The sequence below is a fragment of the Strix uralensis genome, chromosome 3 (assembly GCF_047716275.1).
Source record: "Strix uralensis isolate ZFMK-TIS-50842 chromosome 3, bStrUra1, whole genome shotgun sequence".
Taxonomy (NCBI): domain Eukaryota; kingdom Metazoa; phylum Chordata; class Aves; order Strigiformes; family Strigidae; genus Strix; species Strix uralensis.
The window spans coordinates 72,916,944-72,944,508 of NC_133974.1; the positions used below are offsets into that span (position 1 = coordinate 72,916,944).

The window sequence follows — 27,565 nt, forward strand, 5'->3', positions numbered from 1 at the left end:
TGCTGAAGCCCCTGGGTTCACAGCTAAGCCTGCTAAGGACAAGGAAGGGAGGCTAAGGAAGACACCTAGCTCAGATAACAGCAGCCAACCAACAAGAAACACTACACATGGTCTACATTTCATCTCTGTCCTTGACCCAGCCTGTCCATAAATGCATGGATCACATAGCTTTACATTGTGAATGTTGTGCTAGGCAAGGGTGCACGCTACAGTCAGAGCATCACTATTTTCACAGTGAGAGTATTTTGAAGGCATGCACCCAGCTGGCTCCTTCCAAAGCCAGTGAGTGATTTTCAGAAGCCCTCAAAAAGAGCTAGGGGTGACGCCATCTCCAATAGAAATCCATTTACTTGTGGGTAGAGGAAAGCTACAGATCAATTTAGAGATAAGAAAACAATTCTTTCACTTTGACAGTGCCAGGGCCCCAGGGACACCACCAGCCCTGACTGTCCCTGCCCAGCCCCCAGGGGCTCTCCCCTGGCTGCTATCAGTCCCAGCCCCAGGACACCACAGCAGGGCTGGTCTCCATCTCCCCACAGCCCTACCCTGCCAGCCATGGGTCCCACCGAGCCAGGCCCACCCGCAAGCCCACATCCCATCCTGGCCTCGGCCTGTTCCCATGGAGGTGCCCAATGCTCGGGCTGCAGCTGACCCAGTGCCCCCAGCTGCCAGCTCCTGGCTGGGGGGTGGGACAGGCCCTGGCAGCCCCAGCTGCTGCAGCTTCCCAACAGTCTGCACCTGTAAAAAACAATTTTTCACAGAAGACTTCCCTGTTTCATCACTGCTGTTAAGCCAAACCATCCTCCTTTTATTTATCCAGCAGAAGTTGTGGTATTCACCCCTCTGCAGTATTCTGGGCATGTCTCACACTACCACACGAGGATCAGCCTGACTGAAAACAAGTCCATTTTACCACACTCAGTGACTTCTGCTAAAAAGAAATATTAAATCTAATTTCCTAATTTGAAAAAAATTTCCTCAACCCACCAGCCTTGGGCCTCTCTGCCTTTTTCTGCTCCACCAGAAAAGTAGTACTTTCTCATTCTCTTTTGCAATAGATGTGGATATAAAAGCAAAGATATTAGCAGTAGCCAGCTCTCTGTCTTGTATGTTACACAAAGATAGTAGGCTTTCTTCTCAGGAAGCACCTGAAGGATAGCTGTTACAAATGTACGGTATCTGTGCAACGTTTTTGCACCCCCACTCCACAAGCCCCTCCACATCACACGGGAGGCCCATGATGATGGCAAGGACCATCCTAATTCTCCAGGCAGACCATTGCCTCTGACCAAGTGCTGCAGTGGTCACCTTGGCCTGTCCACCCCTCCCAGATGGACAGGGACTTGCTGCCTCACCTCTTCCATGGGAATCACTTGGGCATATCCACCACCAGCTGCTCCACCTGCACAGGGAAGCATATGGTCACATCAGACTTACACAGGTTTTCAAAAAAAACCACCACCCTTGAACACACAAAGTGAAACACAGTGTTGATGACATTTCTCAGCATTTTGATTTCTATAAGGGGATCAATGATGCACCCAAATAAACAGGATTTCCTTAAACCTTGTTGGCTTTTTCAGCAGGCAGTAAAAACGGAATTCTTGATCTTGAAAGCTGGCCGAGACTTTGGCTACTTAAGGGCTAGCCTCTGCTCCTGCCCAGATTTAGGACACTGTCATGCACATGCAGCTTTTGGGTGGAAAGATGTAGCAGTCACGAGCAAGCACTGCTTCAGAATGAAACCCTCACACCCTTGCCTGAACGCTCCTTCCCCACTGCCTCTCAGGGTACAGGCAAAGGAGTTCGCTGTAGCCTATGCACAAGTTGAGTGGAGGATTAAAGCACTCACATGCACCAGTCTTGGCTGAGAAGCACCAAGCACCAGGAGCCTTCCAGCTGAAATCAAACTTGCTAACTTAAACTTCAGCAAAGCAAAGTAGAGCAGATGGGGAGTGCTTGCCCAGTTATGCACCAATCTCAGCTGAGAAATGGCAAAAAAAAAGATTGCATTACTTCCTATCAGCATTGAAGACAGGCTTGAACTCTGGCTGCCTCTTACCTGGCCCTCAGGCTCTTAATGGGTTTCTAGGCAAAAAGCAGCCACCCACTATTAGGGGCAACAACTCAGAAGAACAGAAAGAAGAGGTTGAGACCTAGCCAAACATATGATGCAGACACAGCTCAATTCTACACATAATTCAGTCAATACAAGTGGATTTAGGACTTCTCAAGGAAGAATTAAACAGTAACGTTCAGAGACATATTTAGAGTCTCCAAGCACACGAGTGGCTGGAAGGGTGTGTACTCGCACAAAACTCCTCCTGGCTAACACAGCCCCATGCCTTTCATTATGTTTGGGCTTTATCTGCATTATCAATACACATTCAGTACATGGACATAGATATGAACCTTGCATGGGATGATGTGTACAAGAAACTTTTATCTATTAGTTATATATTTATAAAAAAATCCAATATGCTACCACTCAGACAATCCACTAAGTTAGTGAAATAACTAAGAAGAAAAAAAAAGCGCAGTATTTCCTTTTAATCTGAAAGAGGTTATAGAGTGCAAATATCATGTGTACCTTTAACTCCAAAAGTAGGTCCTTGGGAAGGTTGTCTCAGACAAGCAAAGGAATTAATGTTAAGGTGTGCAGTAAGCGCCTGAACGAGACCAATTGTGACTGTGCTTTTTCCTTCTCCTAGGGGTGTAGGGGTGATTCTAGCAAAACAAGAAAAAAAGATTAATCAAATTCTTTGCTGATGTCAGCCTGGCTAAGGATATCAGAACTTACAGCTTTTGATTTCAATGAAGAATATTTGTACAGCAAATTTCAATAAGATTACTTTATCTTCACAAAAATACTGACACAATGCTAGCCCCTAGCTCAAGCCGGAATGCTAATATACATGTGTCTTCCATTTAAGTGATTTACTATGATAGCAGAAAAAGAGAAGATTATTTTGGCAAAAGTTCTAAAAAGAATATATTGAATTTAAACATTTTTGTTAGAGCACAAAAGTCTCACCAGTTTCATTAACAATCCATCCATCAAGATACTCTGAGCATGTATTAATAATTTTCTGTAGTAATGCATGAGACGTTTTATTCCCACTGCTCAAATTTTGAATAATAGAATATTTTAAATTAAATAACCAACACTTTTGTTTGTAGAGCTCAATCACTCCTCTTCAGCTTCCACGTCATCATAACCCTCAATGACAGATCCATTGCTTTTTAAATAAAACAGGACACAAAAGTCACCATATTCAACTGAACATGATTTTTTTTACACTTAGGTTTCATGATATTTTTGCAGATTTAAGGGTGGTGAGGGACAATTACAATCACAGTCCAACCTCCCATAAAAAAAGATCAAAAACCCCATGCCACAGCTCCTGCATCTAGACCATGATTGAACCGGGACAGAATTTTAGAAAGACATGCAATCTCAAATCAGAGACTCTAATCTCTACTCAAAGACTCTATTCTTGTCCCTTTAATGAAGGGACAATGACAGCTGATTTTTCAAGTAGAAAACACCAGCAGCCATCTATGAATGAGAGACACAGTAATATCCTCCCTACTTTCAAGGTCAGCACATTTGTTTATGATCCATGTTAAAAGTGGGTGGGTGTTGGGGATTTTCTCCTTTTTCTTTTTTCTTCCTTACAGTATGAACACATCTCGCATCTCCAAATTGTATTCAAATGATTCACTTGAGGCACAACATTTCTCCTTCTCACTGACAAAAGAAGAAAGCCCCAGTCCTTTTTCCACTCACACGAGTACTACTTTTTGGCAAAGTGTAACCATTCATATCTTTGCCACCTTCACTACCTGCAGAGAAGTAAGTACCTTTGTGAAGTTGACGTTAAGAACTAATGTTCATTCCCAAGGAAATACAAGGGTGCACATGCATCCCTGTCAAAGAGGAACCCTTATCCTTAACCTATGACCTCTTCAGAACTTGAGCTAAAACATGTAGCTCTAATTAGAAACACTTCCTTTCCCAACTAGTAATTTTCCAAGATATTGCTATCCCCAGATCACAATTCAAATGGCATAAAAACATTAGTAAAATCATCAAATGCAAGGAGATACCCATTTTGTCTCCTTGCCTTTAAGATTCAGCTTAGTTCAGTTAGTTCACAGATTGACAAAAGCCCTTTTTTGTCCCACAAAATGTAAACACATGAAAAACATTAACTTGTCACAAATCTATCTTTCACATCATCACAGGATCCTGTGCTTTTTGTTAAAAAACAGAAGCCCTTGTTAGGTACGTCTAGAAAGATTTGGGTAATAGGAGGCAAACCAAATGAACATCTATACTGTTCTAGGAAAAAATTTTCCCATTCAGAAAACTAATGTTTTAACTCAAGTTCCAGTGAAATCAATGGGATTCAGTACATCTATAAGAGATTCCCTGAACTGACACTCTTCAGAAATAGTATTTTGTCAACTGATAGCTTTGAACTACTCTTATATGACCATGTAGTATATGGGTTACTTAATTTGGACATCTGGTTTTAGTAATTTTTTTCCCATGTTTATAATACCGTGTTTGCCAACCATCAGATTCTAAAGCATCGTCAATAATTTACTATCCAGACTCCCTTGACTTAAAAGGGAATTCACAGATTTTTAGCAAAATACCTATGCAGAGCCAACAAAAGGTGGGAGACTTAGAGCACATCCTGAGAAGAATCCATTTTATCTACACTCAAAAGCGGCTTGGGTCTCTGTCATCTGTTTATCCATACTATGCCTTCTTAGTTCCTTCTGATCTACTTCACAGACACAGAATGCTACTTCATTTCTTTTACTTTTGGGTTTGCAGCTCCTAGAAGAAGGGATACTTTAATCTCTACATTGTCAGGACAGCAAGCCCTCCCGGTTTTACTGTTGCTACAATGATAGCTTCTGTTTTTCCCATCCCTATTTCTGCCATGCCCATTTTGTCTCAGGATCCTTACTTTTGCACAAAGATGCTTCTTTCAGAGCACCACAGCCAGGTTAACTCACTTGTACTACCAGTTTCACCCTCCTGACTACTCTTCTAACACTGGTTGCCCAAAACCCATTCAAATCATTATTAGAATGGTTTCTCCTTGCCCCTTGTTCTCCTACTGTCTTCATTCACTTTTGTCTATTGCCCTAATCTCATTTACTTGATCCTCTTATTCCTGTGCATTAAAGCCAGATTTAAAGAATATATGAGTAATCTTGAGGCATTACTGCACTCATTCTAAGAATTAACAAGATAATAGCTCTTTAAACTATTAGTTATTTAAAAACAAAAACAAACCACCAAAAAGCACACTATTCTGCTATGAAAAAGACACCTGTAACTGTTTACTGGAAATTACCAGTAAAGGACTTTCCACAAACCCCCAAAACTTAGTGTACACAATGGCTGCACTGCTAACAGAAAACTTGTATTTGCAGTGCTTCCTGTTGGTGGTTACCTCTATTTTTGAATACTGGACACACAAAGTTAACATTCGAGAGAATTCAGAGACACCATCACTAGGTTATTTACTCAAGTGCAGCTCAAAACAATGGCAGAAGGCTGACCTGGCATGCACCACAGCACAGGGACTCTTTATAAGAAACAAGCAAAATCAAAGATGCAGCCTACCACCCTGTAAAGCAAAGGAAACTGGAATTGACAAATACATAACCAGAAGGTATGTTGATAGTTGCATGAAAAATAGTATCTACTTGTCACAGAAGATACACACAATCAAGCACCACATTACTAAAATGCTCTGGTAACCCGTCTGGCCTATTCTAAAATGACTATGTAAAATGAGCCAGAAAGCACTGGGCATTTTCTGTGAGAAAGACTTTTTTCCAGAGAACAAAAAGAGAAACACACTATTGCTCATTGATCAAACTGGGAGGAACAGATCTTGCCTCTGTTGAACTTCCAGTACATTGATACTCTGCACCGGCCACATCCCTAGTGAGAATGTGATAGGTACTCTGGGAGAACCAGCCTCCACAAAAGTGGGGGTAAAAATGAACTAGAGCAAACTTATTTTCAGCAGTGTACTCATGCAGCGCACAATGGTTTGCAGCAGTAAACAGACATGTCTTTGCTGACAGGACCTTGACTTCATCAAGTCTACTTGGCTTTAACCGCCTACACTCTCAGTGTGTTCCTCAGATGGGTTTGTTCATTTTAATCTCTTCTCTCCCTTCTGAGAAGCCCTGTGATCCTTAGTTTTCCTGGAATAAGAGTTACTCAGATGAATATCTAAAGGCTCAAAATATCTGAAGGCAGCTGCAATGGAGGAAGAAAACCAGCAACTGGACTTCCATAAACAGTCTACAGCACTTGGGTGACACTCTCCCAAGAAACCTCATCCACTACAGCAGCTGGGAATAGGCACAAACCCCAGAGAAGTCAAAACCAGGAACCTGACTTTTCAGTCTCTTTCCACCTAGCAGAATTAACAAAACGTGAGGACTCAGCAAATCACGCTATTCAGTGAAGCCACATTGGTCTGGACAATTCACTTAGCTATACCCAACTTCTCATGTTATATGAGACGCCCTGGCAGGACACCTCTGATTCTCAGAGGCTCAGTAGCAGCCTGGAGACTACAGGATAAACCTTACGAGCCAAACAGCTTTTTAATAGTTTCAATAGTTAGCAGAACCTCAGTTTTGAACATTAGCTTAAAAAAAAAAGCCTGAAATTAAAAGAAATTTATATTCCAATAATTTCCTTAGAAAGCTTATTTTAAATATCTTTCCTTTTGTACCTGGCCTACTTTGATCAGGTTTTATAAATCAAATAACCCACTTAAGCTGGTTTGTGGACATTGAGATGTTTTTGCTGGCTAGACTACTGAGCCTACACTCTTGCAACTTAGGTCACTTGCTCGCATGAGTATAAAATTACAACTGCCAATAACTAACTTTAGCTCAATTGTGCAATGCTGTGTTTTGACCATATGCAAATCTAGGAAAAAAATCTCCTTTAAAATACAGTAAATTTTAATGAACTTCAAGAGACTTTTACATGCCTTTGCATTATTCTTCAAATTTCTTTAGTATGTTTTCAATCTAAACACAGAAACCCCACGATCATTTTCCTCCTTAAAACTTCTTTGCCACCTACCAAGCAGTCACCAGCTCCTTGGCAAAGTAAGTTTTCCATAACATTGGAACGCCTTCTCTCTTTATGTATATCAAAACAAAAGATAAGAATATGCAGACTTTTTGTTTGTTTGTTGTACATCACATTAGCTTACAGTGGAGCTGTTTCTGTGGGAAAGCTACATGAGGTCTCCCAAAGAGAAAATAAACAAACAGTGAGATGATACACTGCACCAGCTGTAACCTCCTCACAGCCACCCCAGCCTTTGTGACTCCAGCAAGAACTTTACTGGATATGTGACAATTCTCCTCTTTCAAATTTTCTATCTTCAATTCATCAGTATCAAAGACTTTAAAGGAGTTCATCATTCCTGGATCCACATGGAAGTCTGTGAAGCCCACCTACGGAGGGCATGGGCAATCGAATTCCCATAAATGACAGCTTCACCTACATACATTTCCCATCCAAGATTACAACTGCCAGAATTGTATTTTTGAACACAGAAGTGTTTCAACTCCTGTCACTTCACTGAGATGAGATTATGACAACATTGCAGTGGCATCCTCAAAATGCGGCTGGAGCTTCCAGATACAAAAGCATTGTGGTCACTGTGAAGCTAAAATGACTGAACAAAGTCAGGAACAGAACTGAGAAATCCACAACTACAAACTCTCAAAAGCCAGTGAAGACCCATCCAAGACAATCCCAATCAGGAGCTGTGAAATGACACGACAAATACATGATAAACTGTCTCAGCCATGACTTTGTTTTGGATTGTCAGATGTTTCAGTGCATCAACACAATGGTATTTTCCCCTCTTATTCTTCCCTGTATTTTTTCCATTTTTTTTAATGTCTACTGCTTTTCTTATCTTTTAAGCACCTTGTGGTCCAAGAAATTCAGTGAACAGAAATACAACCCAATACATACCCATTAGAAGTAAAATGTAATTCCAAATCTGAAAATTTACTTACCATCATACAACTTGGAAATAACTTAATGCATGTACCTCTATTTTATCTTACCAAAAAGGTAGTTCATCACAAAACAATCTATTAATGTTAGGTGGAAAGTACTGATTTTAAATTTTCCGGCATTCAAAATCCAACACACTTCTTACTAAAAGCAGCATTATATTTAATAATTTTTCCACATTCTATTATTCCTCAGCTTGCATTTTTGAAGTGAACAAGTTTTCAGAATTATCTGGTAAAAGTCATAGCGCTGGAACATTTAAAAAACACAATGCTGGAACATACAGAATCTAACAAATTTTAGATGTGGTTTCATATTGTGTTTATGAATATGCTATTTACATGCTTGCATGCACGATTAAGTTACCATGGGCACTAAACTTAGCTACCAGATCATGCACAAGCTTTGTTCATTTGCATGCTCTCAGCTTGCAATGAATAGGAGGCAGTTTGAGTTAATATAACCTGCAACATAATTTTTTTTTTAGTACACTAAAAGCCTGTATACAGACAGTTGATATCCAACAGCTAATTACTTCATGGTAACTCATGGCTCTGACCCAAGGTGTCTTAACACAAGCCCATGAAAAAAAAAAGTGAGAATGGAAAAAAAAAGAATGCTCTCCACACAGAAGAAAATTGAAGTTATGAAGAAATTAAGTCTTCATCCTATGTTTGAGTGACATGATCTGTTAAGCAAACTGCAATTTTCCAGCATACAAAGTATGTATTGGATGAGGCACTTAAGACATATTTGTGTGCATTCAGAAAGTGCAAAGAAGATTTTCCAGTTAGTAGCAACTTTTTAAAAAGTCATAAATACAGCTCTCCTTAGAGATAAAAAGGTACATTTGATTGCATTTTGCTATTCAGAAGAAGTTTGGTCTCGAGCACATCAGAAATAAACTAGAAGAACATTTGCACCAAATATTTATAACTGTTAGACATCATGAAACATTTAAACCCGACTGTGGAATTACAGGCACAAATGTCACTAGATGCATCATGGATGGAGGTTGGAGATTTTGCAGCTTGTTGAATACACACACACTTTTCACTCCCTTCACATATGAAAAGTTCACATCATACATAATAAATATTTCCATCAGACCAAATACCCTGAAGTATAAGCTTATATCTTAAATGTTTCCTCTGAAGCACTGAAAACTTATTCTGAAGACCTATACTGCGTCATTCTAAAAGAATTTCTAAATATCTTTGATTATTGTGAACAAGCATAATAATCTAAATGGCAGGTTTTGGTTGACCTTGCCTTGGCAGGGCGAGGATGAAGAAGGCAACTGAGGATATTATTTCACTCCCCAATATCCACAGTTGAGTGATACTCAGTTTTGATCGTAGCGAACATTTCCACACCAGATGCAGCTCCCCATTTTTCTTAAAATCATTGTCTGCCACAATCACTTCAGCAAATGAGAACAGCTGAGAACACATAAACACGTTTTTATATATATATATATATATATATATAGTATTTTTAATATTTCAAAGTCAAACTCTCTCAGAAAAGACCACTCCCACTATTGTAGCCACCTTGCCCAGCCACTCCCCGGGCAGAAGATGTGGCTTTGTACTCACTCCACCAGATGCTGCAACTTGAAGTTACAAATAGCAAGACATTGCATGATCAAGTTGTGTAGGTACCAAATTCAGCCATTTGTGAAACACAGTTCAGTCTTTATACATCTTATATGAACTTAAGAAGACAGAATTTTCTATTTGTTGCCAGCTTTTCATCTTGCTAGTCCAAACTTTCCCATTTCTTCCACATGTATATATACTTCTGTCTGTGCCAACAAAACAGCATTTAGACAGTTGCTTGAAATACCTTCCTTGAAGACTGGGAGAGACAAAGTGGTGTGAAAAAACTTAAGCACTGGTGCATACAACCTGACACAACTAAAATCCACCCGAATGGGGCTTTGCATCATGTTATCTTCCACCTCCAGACATTTCCAAATAACCTCTGCTTCTGTGAGACACTGCTGCTAGAGAAGCCTGACACAGCCTGCAGCATGGCACCCAACTAATGCAGCTGACAACATGAGCCTGAAAGTACATGGTAGCAACTTTCTTCAAACAGCCAAATGCTGAATCTGCTTTTCTTTCTCCAAAGCAGCAAAATACTAAATAAAACTCTACTGAATGAAACCAAGCTGAAACAGCTATTATTTCCTTCTCTTAAACAAGTGCTCCAATGTCCTCCAGGAACATCTTTATACATAGCAGTTCTACCACACAGTTTTAAAGACAGCTTCATAACTTGCCTGCCTCAGCTTTGTAACATCAGGTCTCGCAGTCTACATTTCAGATAGTGCCAAAAATCCAGGCTGTCCCCACAGGAAGACAGTAAAGCAAACAGTTTGTGAAACACTACCTCAGCTGAGGAATCAATAGATCAAGGCAGTTAAGAACAGCCTTCCTCTTCTCAATCAGCATAAATCTGTATTTTAAACATGACTGGTTTTACATACACGGACAGACTAATTCAGAACATAAAGAACACATTGCAATTTAAATATTAATGAAAACCTTCATGTTTGTTCACAATTAGACGTTTCCACTTAGCAAACTGGATGAATGAAGAAATGTTGTGTCACCGAATGCAGAAAAAAACCCATAGCTCTTCAGAAGAGAAGCGCCTAATTCCTGCTGAGCATAGCATTTGCTATAATCGTGGGAACAGCGAGCAGGATAAGCCTGCCTGGAGACATGTCTACATTTCAGAGAAAAAAAAAACACGTCTTTTTAAACTTTGTAATCTATTCTTCAATAAAAAAAGTATTTATTGTTAATATCAACAGATTAGCATGTAGCTTCTGTTAAAGCTTGTTTATAAACAGCCACAATACACACAGACTTAAATATTCAAGTAAACATTTAAAATTCTGATAAAACAGTAAAAAGAACTCCACACACCAACAGATAACATTTAAAAAGCTTAGAACAAACTACCTTTGATAAAATATACTTAACTGTAATAACAGTTTGGAAGAAAAGTTGTGTTCAAAACATTTCAAAAACTGCTCGCTTTCAGAAGAGAGCAATATAGAGCTGAAAACATTCAGGTTTCTTTTATTTGTGCAGTGTCTTAAAAAGATGTAAGCTGCATGTTTATATTAATATGAGTGGAAAGAGTGGACATTAATGACATTACTGTGCATTCTTACCCAGCAACTAGAACATATTTTCCATCTGGTTGATCCTTTAACCTTTCCAGCAGGGACAAACGTACTTTGGCTTTGGTTTGGCCATAGATCTCAACTTCATCTGTAAGCAATCCTATCTCCTTGGCAAGTACATCAACAGCTTTTGGACTCTGTGCTCGGGAAATCTCAATATCACTGGAAAAGAAAACAAATAGGAGCCAGGAGATTTCTCTCAGCTTAGGTGGTCGACGACAGAGTGCAAAACAACAGCAAATACTCCAACAATGGGGTTATTGTAATCAGTTTTTCAATCTTCTCTCACATTTTATTAACCAAACCTAAATATTAGCTAACACCTAATATAACATTGAAAATCAAGTGCAGTGTTTGTTAATTGTTACAGTTTCACAGAGTGCTCTTGTTTAATCAGATTCCAAATATTACGTAATGCTTTCATATCAAGCTAGAGACATGTCTGCTGGATGCTCAAGCCCCAATCAATCAAGCTGGATTCCAGTCCCACTGGAATGGATGTTTCTGTTTTTGTTTTTCTTCTCCTCCCTCCCAGTATATTTCAGCACATACACTTTACTAAAAAGCACATACATTCCTTGGCCAACAGTCACATAAACACATTAGCTAAACCTGATGCTTGTGCATGTAGGGCCTTTCATCAGAGGGTATCGACAAGCAAGACAAGCCTTGCTACTCCCCCATGAGGGCACCAAAGGAAACAAGGCATGTGAAGATCAACACGTGCACTTCTAAAACACAGCTAAATTGAAAATGGCCACATAGCAGGAGTTTAACTAGTGAGTTTATAAACTATTTCCAGCAAGGGGTGTGAGTGGCAGCTGAAGCAAGAGAACAAGCATGGAGCAAGCACTCATGGTAGATTACCTGAACGGAGGCGGCTGTAGGCTGGGGGATGCTATTGTATCTGCAATTCCTGATCTAGACCACCTGGGGTCTTTGGATTTAATACTCCTTCATGGATTTTTCGTTTGTGAGCTTGACTGAGTTGCCCCTATGTCCACATAAGTGTTTAGCAGCTGTAAACTCTGGCAGCAGTAAAGTCCAGGGCCCAGCACACAAGATGCGAGGAGCTGTGTCCTTCAGCTTTGAATTGCTCACATCATCACAAGAGCAAGTTAAAAAATTACCAAGAGATTAATTACTTTCAACCTAACCAGGCTAAATTCCTTCCTGCAGTTTCAGTTGATTACAATATTTTTAAGACAGAATCTGGCAATGGCATCAAAGCTAATGTCCTGAACTTTCAAACAGTCTGCAAGACCTCAAATATCCACAGATGAACACAGAACTAGTGCCAGATCTCAACTCCACGTGTGGACTTTGTCTGTTCTGCATCCACAAGCAAATGATCAGTTTGTGCTAACTTAATTGCTTGAAATTCTTTGAGGATATCCTAAACTGGGACCATTATTCAATTCTAATTCTCAGGTATCCCACTTTTGCACCCTGCAGCAGCTAAATGAAACCCAGAAATCATCCATCCAAACAATGACACAATCCAGTACTACAGGACAAGCTCCTCAATCACAGAACTCAATGGTTCAGTTGCAGACCATTTCACTGCGCATACTAACCTGGCATCTGCTTTCTTTCAAAGACATACTAAGTGCATCCTCTTGCAGAGAAAGATATACCTTTGGATTTCTTATGCATTACTTCAAACACAACTAGCCATCAAAATGTATCGAGAACACAAGATGGAATGGCTTACAAACATCACATGACAAAATGTTTTAAGTTTTCATTCAGAGCTCTCTATAGAAACTTGAGTTCCAGAAAAACATTGGGAAGTTGATGACAGTGTGGTCCCTTAAAGATTTAAGCAAGGAAAATTTGTAGGGTGACTATTCTGCTATTAAAGCAATTGATGTATTTGGCAAGGGAAGAAGAATGTAGACCAATATGACAGAAAGTTAATCTGCCTTTTTTTTTTTCTTCTACTAAATATCAGCCTCTTTACTAAAAGACAGAAGCTACTATTTCACATCTCGGACCACACTATCAAGACTCCTTGCAGCAATCTCAGCCCTTCCTATTTCCCTCATCTCACGGGCCTCAAATGCCTCCCCCTCAGAGTTCTGGAAGAGACAATGAGGCTTTTTTACCCTGCAGGTACCACTAGTGGCAAAAAGTGGAAGAAGCAAAACTAAGAAGCTATACACTTATAAATAAATTAAAAGGCAAATAATTACTCGATAAATAAAATTACTAATATTTTTAGAAGTCAAGCAAAATCGACAGTGGATGCTAACAGTACTCTGTAGGTAAAACCATTGCCGTTGCATTTTATCACCTGAAATTCCCTCAAGAGCCTTCCAGGCAACTAGACTTTTAACAACTTAGAAACCTTTTAATGACAGATTGCACACTGATACATGCAATAAAAGTGATAAAAGGCGTAACTTCATAATGAATTGACATTTATACCTTAACTCTACTGGGGCTAAACAACACATGAAATGTTTTAAGTCTAGTCTATTATTTCTGATAAAAGTATTTTCTAAAACACAGGAAATTAAAGTTTTGATTATAACTAGCATTTAGGTCTACATATGTAGCTAGTTCTTTTAGTTTGACAATATATTCTCTATATTGGAAATACCAGAATTATTCATTAAGTTACGCCATCCAGTATTGCTGGAAACATGCAACCGCGGTTCTTCTGCATGTTTAAGCAAGAAGTCCACCACTGACAACGGTAAGTCATAATTTACAAAATACATGAAAATTTAAAAGATGGGGGATGGCTCTACATCTACTCGGCCTGTGTGCTGGAATTTTTTTACTGCATATTTGTAAGAAAATCTTGCATTCCATTTCCAATATCTTCGGAAATACTTCAATTAACACTCCGATCTCACAGAAATCAAAAAGCAGATGTTCCCAGTTTTAGTGCTTAAGCAGCTTTGCCTCATTTTCAATGAAAACTCCATCTGTTTCTACACAATGTGGTGTATTACTGTAAGATTACATTTTACTCCAGGATACTTTCCATCTGATAAGTTATTTTACGTTTAAAAGGAAAAAAGACATAAAGCTACAGAGTTATAAAATAAATGGAAGCCCTATTACTGGTTGTATTATACACTGTTATATATTAATTACACAAATATTTCTGTACTAAACACACAATGTCATAGAGAGGGTTGGGAATACTTTTTTGGAGAGCTTTTTCACCATCAAACTGGTGACATCACGTGCTTTAATTTACCTTTTAACTGTATTATTTGAGAACAGATTTTTCAGTCTTTAACTCTAGAAATGTTACATGCTGGCCCAGGAAAAGCTCAAGCATTTCTTCCCCCTTGTGCCCCTGGGTACAATAAAAAAGGCATTCTTTTGGCATCTCCATTTTAAATTACAATTGCATCCATTCCCATTAAACTGTTGTAAAAGTCTGAATCAAAATGCTTAGAAAAGACGACATTTTGTTAGACCTTTCCAAAAACACAGCAGTGGGATTCAGAATTACAGAATCACAGAGTGGCTGAGGTTAAAAGGGACCTCTGGCAGTCATCTGGTCCAACTTCCCCTGCTCACACAGGGCCACGTGGAGCCCATTAGTTGCCCAGGACCATGTCCAGATGGCTTTTGAGTATTTCCAAGGAGGGAGACTCCATAACCTCCCTGGGCAATCTGTGCCAGTGCACAGTCACCCTCACAGTAAAAAAGTATTTCCTGATGTTCAGAGGGAACCTCCTGTGTTTCAGTTTGTGCCCACTGCCTCTGGTCCTGTCACTGAGCACCACTGAAAACAGGCTGGCTCTGTTCTTTTTGTACCCTTGTATTTATACACATTGATAAGATCCTCCTGAGCCTTCTCTTCTCCAGGCTAAGCAGTCCCAGCTTACTCAGCCTTTCTTCCTATGTGAGGTCCATTCAGCATCTGCATGGCCCAGAAGCAGGCATACAAATAAGCACAAAAAATACATCAGTGCTTTCCTACATGACAGAACCTCACTTCAAGTCCTTGGTTCCTTTCTCCACCACCCAACACAACCAACACACAGCGAAGCACAGCAAAGAGTTCAGGCTGCTGTAAATGTCAGAGATATCAGCAACCATGCCAAGGCAGACCTAAAATCCCTGCAGCCCAGGCATGGGCTTTGGGAGGAGAATGACAGGAACCGATTGAAAAGATTCTGGCTATGAGAATAAATATGCTTCCAGCTTTCCACATTTATACAGGAATTTATGCAGAAGAAGGTACTTTAACTGAGGGAAGTAAATAAATACAAGACCAAATGCCATTGAAACCACTGGATCTCAACTAAATCCGTCAACACCTTCCTACATTAGGGTTTATCAATTAGGAACTTGTATTTTGTATTTCTGTTGATGTTACACAAGGCTTCATCTCACTCCCTCAATGAAACCTTCCAGCTTTAGGGCTTCATTAAATAAAGCTTGGCTCCAACACATGTCATAAAAGTCAAAATTGACAGGAAACAGAACAACATTGTCACAATGAGGCACACAACAGAATGGCACAACATACTGTCCACATAAGCGGATTAAAAATTAATTACGCACAGACCATTTTTAGGTTCATCATCATATTTAACACTTGTCTACTTGTATTTTTAATTTAAGAAAGCACTTATTACCTGGGCACTGGGGAGAGAAGCTGCAGCTTCAAGCAGCGGAGGTCCCACTTCCTGTACTGTTGGGACTGGATCCATCGCTCTGTGTTTTTCACCATGTTCTGTTTTTAAACAAGAAAACAGTACACACCAGCTGCATCATAAATGCTGAACATTAATTTCAAACGATCTCAAGAGTATGTTGAAATAACTTCTATGGCAAAGGCTAACAAAAAACAAACTTAAAAATCTTTCCATTTCATGGTTTTAAGATGAAAGAAAAAACACCGCATTATTACTGTCCTATTGTTTGTCCACATTTCAAAAGGAAACAAGACCATTAACATGCAAGTGGCAGAGAAAAGAAATTTTATTCTGGTAAAATGTAGAATTACTATTCTTCTCTCACACCTTAAAAATAATGAAAGATATTAATTGTTCACTGATTGATTCATGCTGTTTCCACATAAAACAACAAACTTTTGGATCCTCTATCCATCATGCCACAAAAATGTGTGCAGATATAATTAATCTTTACTGTCTTACCAGAATAAGTAACATTAGTCTACTGATACAAGTGCTTCTGCCAAGCTTTTGATTTTTAATTTACCTTTCTCTAATTAAATTTAACGGGCATGACTCACCCTAACTGATAAAGAGTTGCCATTAAAATGGAAGGAAGGCAAGGTGTTCAAAAGAGCAAATCAAAAATTAAGATCTAAACTGTAGAAGCAATTTCTACAATTTACAGAAAGAGCAAGTTTACAATGTTTGAAGTTACACTAACCTGCATTCGCATTGCTATTGCAAGAGAACCAACAGCGTTTTCAGCAGCATGGTTGTTTTGCTGACCATAGTTCTGTTTCTCTGTAAAATAGAAGTGCTGCACTAATAAATCACAAAACTTTTTTGAGTGGGCGCATGTGTAACTGAAAGTTATGTCCAAACAAAAAATTTCTGAATGTTGACTTGAAATTTAACAATGTCACTGACAAAATTATAGGCGGCTTCTTTAATACTTCAAATGAAATCACCCAGGAGGATGGGTATAGTGTGAAAATCAGAGAGCAACTGTATGCTCTGAAGCATATTACACACACACATGTATATGACGAAGCATACACACACTTGAAAAAAAAATAAAAAGGAAACACAGAGATTAATTCCAGGATCCAAATAATTGCTTAATTGCTTTTGGACAAAGACAGACAGACAGCTGTGAGGATTTGAAAAGCGCTATATATATATTTTTAAACAGAACACCTAAATGAGAATGGTAAAGACTCTTCTTTTTGACACACCCATTACAGCAAGAGAGAACAATGAAATGGTCACAAAATACTATATAGGATTATTATCCAATGGGATTTATAACTTGGAATCAGAATACGTAAAATTTTTTGAGCAGCAAAAGTTATCTTCATCCATGTGACATGAAAAGTGGATGTTCTGAAGAGTCTACACAATTCAGAGTGACTCCAACTTTAGAGACAGTTACAATTGTTTCTAGAGGCAGTATATCATATAATAATGATACATTAGCTACCCTAACTAAACATATTATTTTGTGATTTTCCTCTAATCCTTCTTCTGGCTTGTTCTTTTGTTGCTTACTGACTTTTATCTAGACACAATTTCTCCTAGTCTCCGTGGGCATATCAAGGCCCAAGTCACATTCTGAAGGGCGTAGACATAATTGTAATAAAAAACAACAACTGCATGCTGACAGCTTTAACCTTTCCCCCACAGGGGAACTGAAGTGCAAACCCTGACCTGGTCAAGCTCTCACTCTGCTCATCCCATCTCCACCGATTGTAAAATGCTCACGTTGCCTTGCACAATTACCCCTCCTGACAAGGGTCCCAGTGTTGGCAGGGCACCGAAAGCACAAGCCGCAGCCAGAGGGGCAGGCAAAAGGGCCAGTACAGCACCCACCACCCCACGCCCAGCTCCAGCCCAGTCTCTCCCACCCATCACCAAGAGAGCAAGAGACCCTTTCTGCAGACACCCTCGGCCTCATTCAGTATGTTTTCTAATCCTTTCTCAAACTTTCTTGCCAGCAGACATCTATACATCAGTGACAAAGCTAACCAAGCAGAAGGTGACAGTCCTGACATTAAAGTCTAATTAAGAAAGTGTCTGAAAAGTCCTTCTACTTGCATTAACACTTGCCATTTAAAAGGAAAAAAAAAAAAAATCTGGAGATGCTCAGTTTTAGACTCAGACAGAGGAGTTTTACTGGAACAGTCTATCTCAGTCATAAATTGACTGTTGTTGCTTTGAGACTGGGCTGGGAGTGCTGCCAAAGAGACAAATGAAGTAGGAAGAATGAAGTTTAAAATCCCCTTTCAGACAGCTGTGCTTTACAGAAACATTTTGGGTTTTTATGTTATTTGGCTTAATAGGACTTCTTTATCTGGGCAGAGCTAGCATGTGTGTAAATACATATCAGAATTAGACATTTCCCTTCAATAAACTACTTCTCTCAGGGTGCCTATGCTACACACTCACCCCACAAATGACTAACCAGGCTTTTACAGGGGTGAAGGTGAAGCTAAAGATGAAAGTCATGCACACATGAGCTAGCAAGACAATCACAGGACTGCAACAGTTCTCTTAGGGTAAATTTTCCAGATGGGAGCCGGAATAGCACACTCTGCTTTGAATTATGGCCAGAAGATCAGCTGAACTGCAGACATTGTGCTCCCTCCTCTGACTCACCCTAAGGAAGGCCCATCCACCTATCTATTCACACCCTATTGTACATACGGGTGAGAGTTGCAGTCATGCACTACCTGTCTGCTCAGGCAGCTTAGAATAGAGAAGAGGTAGGGAAATGGCTGAATTTCCCACTAACATACTTAAACCACATGGGCTTCAGCTTTCAAGTGACCCCAGAGGAATTGGACATCAAATCCCAAATAATCTTGGCATCCTTAAGTTTTGCTCAGAAACTTGATTTTCATTTCTATTACATTTACATATGAAGTATTATCCTGCAAGACACTACCAGCACTCACTTGATTCCAAAATCATTAGTGCAGCAGAATAAGATGTTGCACTGCTAGAAATTGTAGAACATTTAAAAATTGTGATAATTTAAAAATCTTTGATCAGATAAAGAAATACTTGAAAAAGAATTCTGTCACTTTGGAGCAAGCACTTTTAGCTCTACTCTCCTGGCTTACATCATTACAGTTGCCCAATTCAGCTATGTCCTTGCAAATTTTGAGTGCTTTTAAAACATGCGAGAGTGTTAGACTACATGTATACCCATGTAAAATAGAAATCTAGCCATCATCTAGCAAGAATAGAAGTTATTTCATGGCCACTGTTGCTTTCAGGCTTCATTTAGCTCCTGACCCCACAGATGTTAAGTTGGACATTTCTAAAGCAAGAAAAAACCCAGAACAATTTCCAAGCACCTCAGCCAGATTCCACCACATTTTGGAAGAGAAGAGTCAGTTGTAAGACTCAGTTGTTTCTCCAAGGTTACAACTGCTCCACAATAGGCTTCTAATAAATACCTTGCAATTAAACCAAGTGCATTCTTCCTGTCAAACAGACACCTGTGTTTCATGTACCTCTCTAGAAAGTCTCAAGGACAGCATTTTTTAAAGCTGCTAAAGTGCATTTCTGCTATTCTTTCAGACTTTCTCCAAGATTCTGACAATCACAAAAGCATAACCATAAAGACAGATGGACATTTGGTAGACAAATTCTATTTAAACTATTTTGCTAAAAATCTCATGCTGCCTTTCCAAAGAAATGCTGTACTTAGCACACCCTACTGCTACAACTTGAAAAACACAAAGAAATCTATCTATTTATGCCAAATCTTACATTTCCTGCCTTAAGAAATAATGTTGCTGTGGTACGTGAACACCACTCAAATGTTTTAATGCAGTTTTCCTAACAGCACTCTTTTAGGGAAAGGAAACACTAATATTATCTATATTCTATAGAGCAACTAAGGCATGAAGACACTTAAGTTTCAAGACATTGGCATACAGTTATACTGTGTAACTTTGAGGTCTCTGAAGACCCAGACTCCCTCTGCAATGGAAGGAGGGAACTAGGTATCTGAAAGTGGGACTTACACCAGGCTGCACACAGAGCCAGGAGAGTTCAGTCATTAGCAGTGCCCACTCAGACTGCAAGGACTGGTTTACCTGGGTTAGCCCCATCCTGCCTTTCATAGACCTGCACCTCTACCCCGAGTTTGACACCTAAGAAGTTTCTGCTTAGAAGGATTAAAATGAGGAGGGGCCATTCCTTTTCCTTTATTTATTTACAGGTGCTGCTGCTGTACCACCATTCCCTCTCTTCTCTGCCCCTTTCCCCTTTCTCCCCCATTCCTCCTTCATATGTGTTACTGGTAGGTTGGGTACCTGCTGAAGAGACTTATACTCCAAGCCCTGCTCCACAGATACTTCATTATATCCAACAATCCCTATGCAAAATAAGTGGGCACAAAAGATGCAAGGATTCTCCTAATCACTAGGCTATGAAACAGAAAGCATGAATTATTTTTGGACAACTTGTGCAGCATCAGCAAGGGATAAGGCTTGGCACCCGCCCCTGAGATCCTCATTAGGATCAGAGCACTGTTCTGGGAGGTGGAAGATGAATGCCCAAATGCCTTCAGACAATTGAGTGAATAATAACCCAGATCTCCCACACCCACAGTGTGTGTTCAAGTCAAGAGGATATCACAAGGAATCTCTTGAAAAGGCCATGCTTTGCATGGGAACAGCAGCTGCTTTATTACGAGCCTGGTCTTGCACTAGCTCTGCATAGAGCATCTGCTTAATTTGTCTTTAGGGAATAGTCCCAGTTTAAGAACCATACAATGAGTTTTCCTTGGCCTTATGCCCATTGTCCCAGCCTTGTATCAATAGATGTCAATAAGCACACTTGTGATAGATTTAGAAAAACACAATAACCAATCACACTACCCACGTACTTCCTTATTTTCCTAGTCATTTACAGCATAACCCCATCTGGACACTAAACAGTCAAATTCATACACATATCAAAAATCTAGAAAATATCCAGATACCTTCAAAGGACTTTAAGGAATTTTACAGGAAATGCAATTCTAGCAGTAGAATAGAATAACTTCTGGGAAGCTTTCTATTCCTAATAAAATTTGGTAGCATTTTCCAACTGAGAAATTAATGAACATATATCCCCTCCCCAACCAGTCAGGGGAGGGGGAGGGAGGGGAATCCAAACTCTTTTTGTAGGAGTAATTACTGCAGAAGACATTCTGCCTGTTCTTAGCTATACATGATTTCTCTACTCCCTCCTACGCCATTCTCTGCACACAGCTTCACAGCACTTTGCAGTTGATATTTTTGCCCCTCTTCTCTTCCCATGTTCCAGGTGAGTCCACAGAAGTCACGGGATAACACACTGTACAAAACAGCACTAAATAACAGCTCATCTGATGACCCAAAAGTCTTCCCTCTGAATTCTTTGAATCCATAGGATCATCACTTATTTAACAATCCTGGTAGGAAGAATCTGTTCCAGCTTTTCTTCCCTTACCTGACAACTGTTTCCTATTTATACATCAGAGACACATGTATACATCCCCCGTACACAAACACCCACTTTTAAAGGCCCTTTCCAAAAGATGGAGCTTTTAACCACATTGCATTGTCACCAACATGCCACACACTTATCTCAAAGACTCACCATACATCACTTTCAAGAACTGTCATCTTTTAACGCCTCTTACCTGACACCAAGTCATGAGAACAATTGATAATGGTGGTTCCAGGCTTTATCCAGCTCACAGGAACATCATCGGGTTTTGTACTGCCAACTATCACCACATCTGCGTGATTAAGCTAGGGACAGCCCGAAACACCCCCCAGAAACAAAACAAGCATTTACTGTTAGAATACATTCTTGAATATGCATCTTATATTCAGACTTATACAGCAATAGCCTTTTGAGCAAAATATTTGCAGACAACAAAATCCAAATTGATGGCTTGATTCTTACCCCACATGAAATTTAAGAGCAATAGCATTTAAAATGAAGTCAGGTAAACAAATTGTGAAATCAGGCAAGTGGGGTCAGAGTCAGCACCGATATTTAATGGGGATTACATACTTTCAAAGAAAAAAATCTTATCATTGTCCAAAGTCCTGTCCAACAAAATAACTTGGAGAGACTTAAGAAAGAGAAGGGTTGAAAGACAGTAAATAGGCAACTATGAAGAGCACAGTCAGATTATCTGACAGTAGAAAACCAGGCCAGCTGACAGGAATGCAAGATGACCTGATCTGCAACATCAATGCCTTTGAAGAACACCAATTAAAGCATTTTTTTTCTATCTCAGTTCATGTTTGCTAATCAGTGCCTCTGATTTAGTTCAACCTGACAGATGTTGGAGCAAAAATGGCTACTCCAAAAATTCTTACAATCAAAGACGTAAGTGTCTTCCTTTCCCCCCCTCTTCTGAAACAGGGCCCTGTACCAATTATTGGAATCACCATGAGATAAGGGACAGCACCAGAGGCTGATGTATAAAGATCCACTAAAAAAGCAAAATACAGGCACAGCACTGCCTCAAACCTGAATGTAAAAATTATTTCAGAGATGCAGTGATTTTGGGAATGTTTTGAAAAAATGTAAATTAATACCAAGTGTCACAAACTCCATGAGCCTATGAATTGATTTGTGACTGACAAGCGTTCCAGCTTCTTTTTTGGCCAAAAGTGCTCTGATGCAACCCTGCCCAACACTCCTGCCAAGAAAGAACAGCAACAAATCCTGTCAGGATAGCAGGTTTTTGGCACAGATGAACATCCAGGAAGGGAGAAGAGCATAACTGTGGCGGAAAAGGCAGAAAGTGAAAAAAGCTCCATCTTCTCCTCAGAGGACACAAGGATAGCCTAAATGTCCGCAGAGAGCCACATGCAGAAACAAAGCCAAAAGTGTGGGAGAAGATTTACTTGCTTGACAAATGACTAATGCAATGAGCTGATTCAGGCTTCAGTCAGAAGTCCTGCAGCACTGATTGCCTGCAAATGTGCAGTCTCAGTAGTCATTCAGCATTATCCAAATTGTTTACACTCCTGCATCTGGTGCAAATATCAACTTACATGCCACTCCTAGAAGGCCATGTAAGTCATAATGCTTGACCAGCTTCAGGTCAAATCACACTGAGGAATCTGCAAGCAAATTTGGATAAAAAGATGTTGCAATGACTTATATACCAAGAATACTATGTTGAAAACATGCTTTCCCCTGCAAAAGGAGGCAGTCTCTGCTGTAACAGTCAACATAATCAACACAGAGAAAAACAGTGATTATTCCCAGTCACATAAACCCAGGTTAGTTTTTTTGGTAAGAAAAAAATTACTCATATTCTAGAAGTTATAATTCGTATACTGAGTCAGGTATGTCTTCCCATGCAAAGCCTCTGGGACAAGTACTAAGAGCTTTGCACACTGCTTAGCATCGTGAAACCATGATCCAGTTGAGAGCTGTATGCAACAAGTAATAATTCTGACAAATGTTCAGCCAACATACTTATGACAGAATCGATCCAATGTAACTATAACGCCAGAAAACAACTGACTGACCAAATATTCATCTCTATAACTACCAATCATAATGTTCAAAAATGTTCTTAACAGCTGAACACAATCATTTTTGTAGCCAACGTTAACACTAGTTTGGATGGCTAACGTTGCACATAACCCATAAATGTATGGGAAAACCATCTGAACCTTTCATCTCATTGCCTTGCCACACCTCTCACATGAAAAAAGTTGTATCACATGGCAGTGAACAGTTGTCCTATGGGCTGAAGACACACTGATCTCAGACCCTTCCTCCACCACAATTTCCTTTTCCTTATTTCACAAAGAAAGTAAACATAAAGGAAAAAAAAAAGGCACAGATACAACTGTAAGTCTCTTGCTATAAGCAAGTATTTTATGTGTAACTATTGACAAAGTTCCTGGGAAGTCAATAAAGTATGTATCACAAACACTTTATACAATTTTTTTTCTCCTGTGAGTATTTTAAAAACAATTATATCCAGAAACGTGTTTGACTAGGAGAGTGAGTCCACTGAAAGCAAAATAGTTGTTTACAGAATTTTGGGTGTCCTTGGAAGAGATTTATGTGAGCTCTATCGGGGCATTTTTGTTTCACTCGCAAGAAGTCGTACACATGCTTCCCCTGCTTTTTTCCCCATCTTGACATAACCTACTCTTTTGACTGCCTGTAAATCACTAAAGCAAGCAGCAAGCCCTGGGAGGCATGTGCAGGCTTATCTCCTACATCAGAAACAAATCACGGGCGTTAAGAGATGGAAAAGATCTATGAAATCATCACATCCAACCTCCCTAGCAAACGCACCGCACAGTCCCCAAAGGACGCGTCTGACAGGAACCAGATGCTACAGACAGCCGCAGCCAGAAGGTCGAGGAGACACCCAGGAGGGGGAACGTGCAGCCACAGGGTGACCGACTGCCCGGTGCTCCCTGGACAGCAAGGCTGCGTCCCATCGGGCAGGCTAGAGAGAGGAATGACAAGCATCATGCCAAACCATCCTTAACGTACTAGGCAACTGGCTGAAGACAAAGTAAGCTAATACTCCAGTAGTACCCTGCCTTCTCACCGGTAAATATTTTTTCAGTTGGGAAGAGCTGTGCCAATAAATAATCTGAAACTTTACCTCATAACAAAATATGACACTCTCCACCACGATTTAAGTAGAAGCAGATTAAGGAGCACCACCCTTTCCCAAGACAGAACACCAAATGTTAAAACAACAATACAGACTTTCCAGCCAAGTATTTAATGATAATGGTGTAAAGTAGCTGTATATTCCAGATAACTGAAAACCCATTTTGCCATGAAGCCTGCATAAAAATTTCATTTCCCTGTAGTTAAAAATGACTGCTAGGAAAGAAATTTTTAAATATGTGATCAAAGAAAAAAATATTTGAAATTAATATTTGAAACATGAAAGCCCTCAGTTTCCTGGGTATGAACTTAGGTCAGCTAAAATTTAAGAGAGGGCATGAGGAATATGAAACTTAAGTCAAAGTTTTTTCACAACTCTTCTTATGAAAAAAATCATTTTACACCTCAGTTTACAGATCAGGTTCCACTTCAATCACAGCAATTCTAATTACTTTCTGAAATCTTGAAAATTTTTTTACGTCAATGACTAGTTCCAGGTACTTTTTCCACCCAGGCATGTTCTCCTTACGTGATTTCTGCCAGCTCCATCTGTACCTCGGGAGGATCAAGGTTTGCAAATCACTGGCAACCCATCAGGACAACTATGCATGGTCTGCTCTGACCTCTCCTGCCCTGGCTGCGGTCCTCAGGGATGAGTTGCAGTGAGCAGCCACCAGCTCCCTGCTACCGTCTTCTTGCCCAGATGCCAACAGCCCCTTCCCTACCACATCGGCCTGAATGCACTTACCCTACACAGCGCGCATGAAAACTAGGTTGACATCTCTACCGCGAGCTCAAGCCTACCACTATGATGCATGCTTTAGCACCTGTTCCTCTAGCTCACAGACAGGGAGATAAATGTCAAACTGCGAGGAACAGATGCATATAAATCGTTGAAGCAGAAATACTTTGTCTACAGCATCATGATTAGAAACTCTCATGCAGCCTCCCTCTCCTCTCCTCTTATGGGATCCATATACCTGATCTCACATTCTTTTACACTTGCTTACATGCTTACGATATGAAATGTATTTTTCTACCAGTAGCAAGACTCTTGGTCTTATCAAGACAGCAAAAACAAGACAGTAAAAGACTAAGAGATGTCTAACAGTCTGAAGCTTCAGTGTTGGCTCTAAGGAAAAGCAGACTGTGCCCAAAAGAAGTTTTTATCCAGCCTGAAAAGGCACTTCCCATTCATGCACTCCAGCTGAACCCCTCTCCTACTTCACCACCAGGCTTTTACAAATAAGTTTTCCATTCCTAATTATATCTAGATAGACCAATTTTCAATTCTTTTACAACAAAATTGTAGAATAGTGGTCTCTTAAAACCGGCATGATGTGGTTCACATACAGACTACGTTTAAGATGATGTACTGAAATCATAACTGACTGAATTTAGATGACTGAAACGAAATTCCACTTTCGCATCAGTACTAAGTCATATCCATGTCTTGGCAAGAAAATAATCTGTATTTTTCAATTTGAATGTATTTGATAAACTCCTTTCAAACTAGAAAGCCTAATTCTAACATAATAAAGGATTAAGCGTGTCAGTTCCCATTCTTCACCTGTAATGCTGAATTGACTTTTGGGTAGTCCCATTTTTAAATGACAACAACTGAGATGTTCCTGAAAGTATGTCACTAGGTCATTCTTCAGGCACTCTGCAATGATTGTGCTTTGAAGAGTTATCTAGACAAAGCTTAACAGAATGATAAAATCTTACCTATTTCCGCCAAAACGCTCATCTCTTTCTCCGACTTAATAATTTATTTTACATCAAACATATCAATGCAAAAAGAAAAGCATTTCTTCATGGCAACTAATGCACAACTGTGCCAGAACCTTCTGAAATACACTGCTTGCTTTCATTTGTGATTTTATTTGAAAACCCAGAAAGCTCAAGAGTGTGGAAGGACATGGCTCAGCTGTGCTATGATGATTATTTTTAATAACTCAAGTCAAGCAAACCCAAAATGGAACAAAGAGAAACATTAATAATCTGTTCACCTTAACAAAATATGAAGTGGGGAGGGAAAAGAACATGCAAAGTGTGTTCACTATTCATGCAGGTCAAAGCAAGAAAATTAAAAGGTACCATTATTTATTTTATTCCCTTTTCCTGCCATAGGATAGAGAAGACTTGCTTTAAAGGAGTACACTAAGTCAGATGGTAGATGGTATTATGCTATTTGTCAGCAGAGCTACCTCTACATTGTTAGACTTCCTAAGGTGGACTAAAACATACCTTCCTCTTGACCATTTTCAAAATATTTTTGCAAAAGTGCATGAGTAAAAGAAGCAATAACAAGTCCATGGCAATACAAAACCTGATCCAAAAAACCCTACAACCTTAGTGTTGTGTGTCTCATTTAAATCGATAGAATTTCTAAAGAAAACACTTGTTGTTATGTTATCCTTTAAAAAGAAGAACAAATCAGCAGAGCTAGTCAAAGGTAATGCAGCACCCGCTTAAGAAAGGCATTACATCATTAAGTTTGGGATTAGTGCTTCAGTGCAAATGGGCCTGGCTGATGGATTAAGACAAATAAGGTACACCTACCCTTAAGATCAATTTTTCCTTTCCTGGTATATATTGCAAAACAAATGCATCCCAATGAGAAGTTCATACTTTTTGTAAGTTCATCCCTCATATCATAAGTGAAGTTATTATGCTACCTCAGGTTATACTTCCAAACGACAGCACCCAGACTGCTACTGTAGAGATATGACATTCAGAGGAAGGAGAAAAAGTGTATGGCCATGTCTAAAGTTAGTGAACTGTGCAGTAAAAACAAAACATGAATTAATTCTTCCAAGTCTTGGAAGATCCTCGACACCGATTAACACATTTTCTTACTTGAAATTCAAATCTAAAAAACTCAGAAGAAACCTTGTGAGCCTTTAAACTCTTTTTACTTAATCAGCATTTTGAACAAACAAGAGAAAGTAAATTCATATC

General features: G+C 39.5%; 1 protein-coding gene across 1 annotated transcript in view; it reads right to left on the bottom strand.

Moving 5' to 3' along the window:
- The window catches only part of MTHFD1L (methylenetetrahydrofolate dehydrogenase (NADP+ dependent) 1 like), a 159,321-nt gene that overhangs the window by 119,863 nt on the left and 11,893 nt on the right, over positions 1 to 27,565 (bottom strand). The window contains exons 8-13 of the mRNA XM_074862861.1: positions 21,630 to 21,741; positions 16,671 to 16,750; positions 15,908 to 16,005; positions 11,286 to 11,459; positions 2,591 to 2,727; positions 1,356 to 1,402 (exon numbers count right to left, since the gene is read on the bottom strand). Of these exons, the coding sequence (XP_074718962.1) occupies positions 1,356 to 1,402; positions 2,591 to 2,727; positions 11,286 to 11,459; positions 15,908 to 16,005; positions 16,671 to 16,750; positions 21,630 to 21,741 (648 nt within the window). The remainder of the gene's footprint in view (positions 1 to 1,355; positions 1,403 to 2,590; positions 2,728 to 11,285; positions 11,460 to 15,907; positions 16,006 to 16,670; positions 16,751 to 21,629; positions 21,742 to 27,565) is intronic.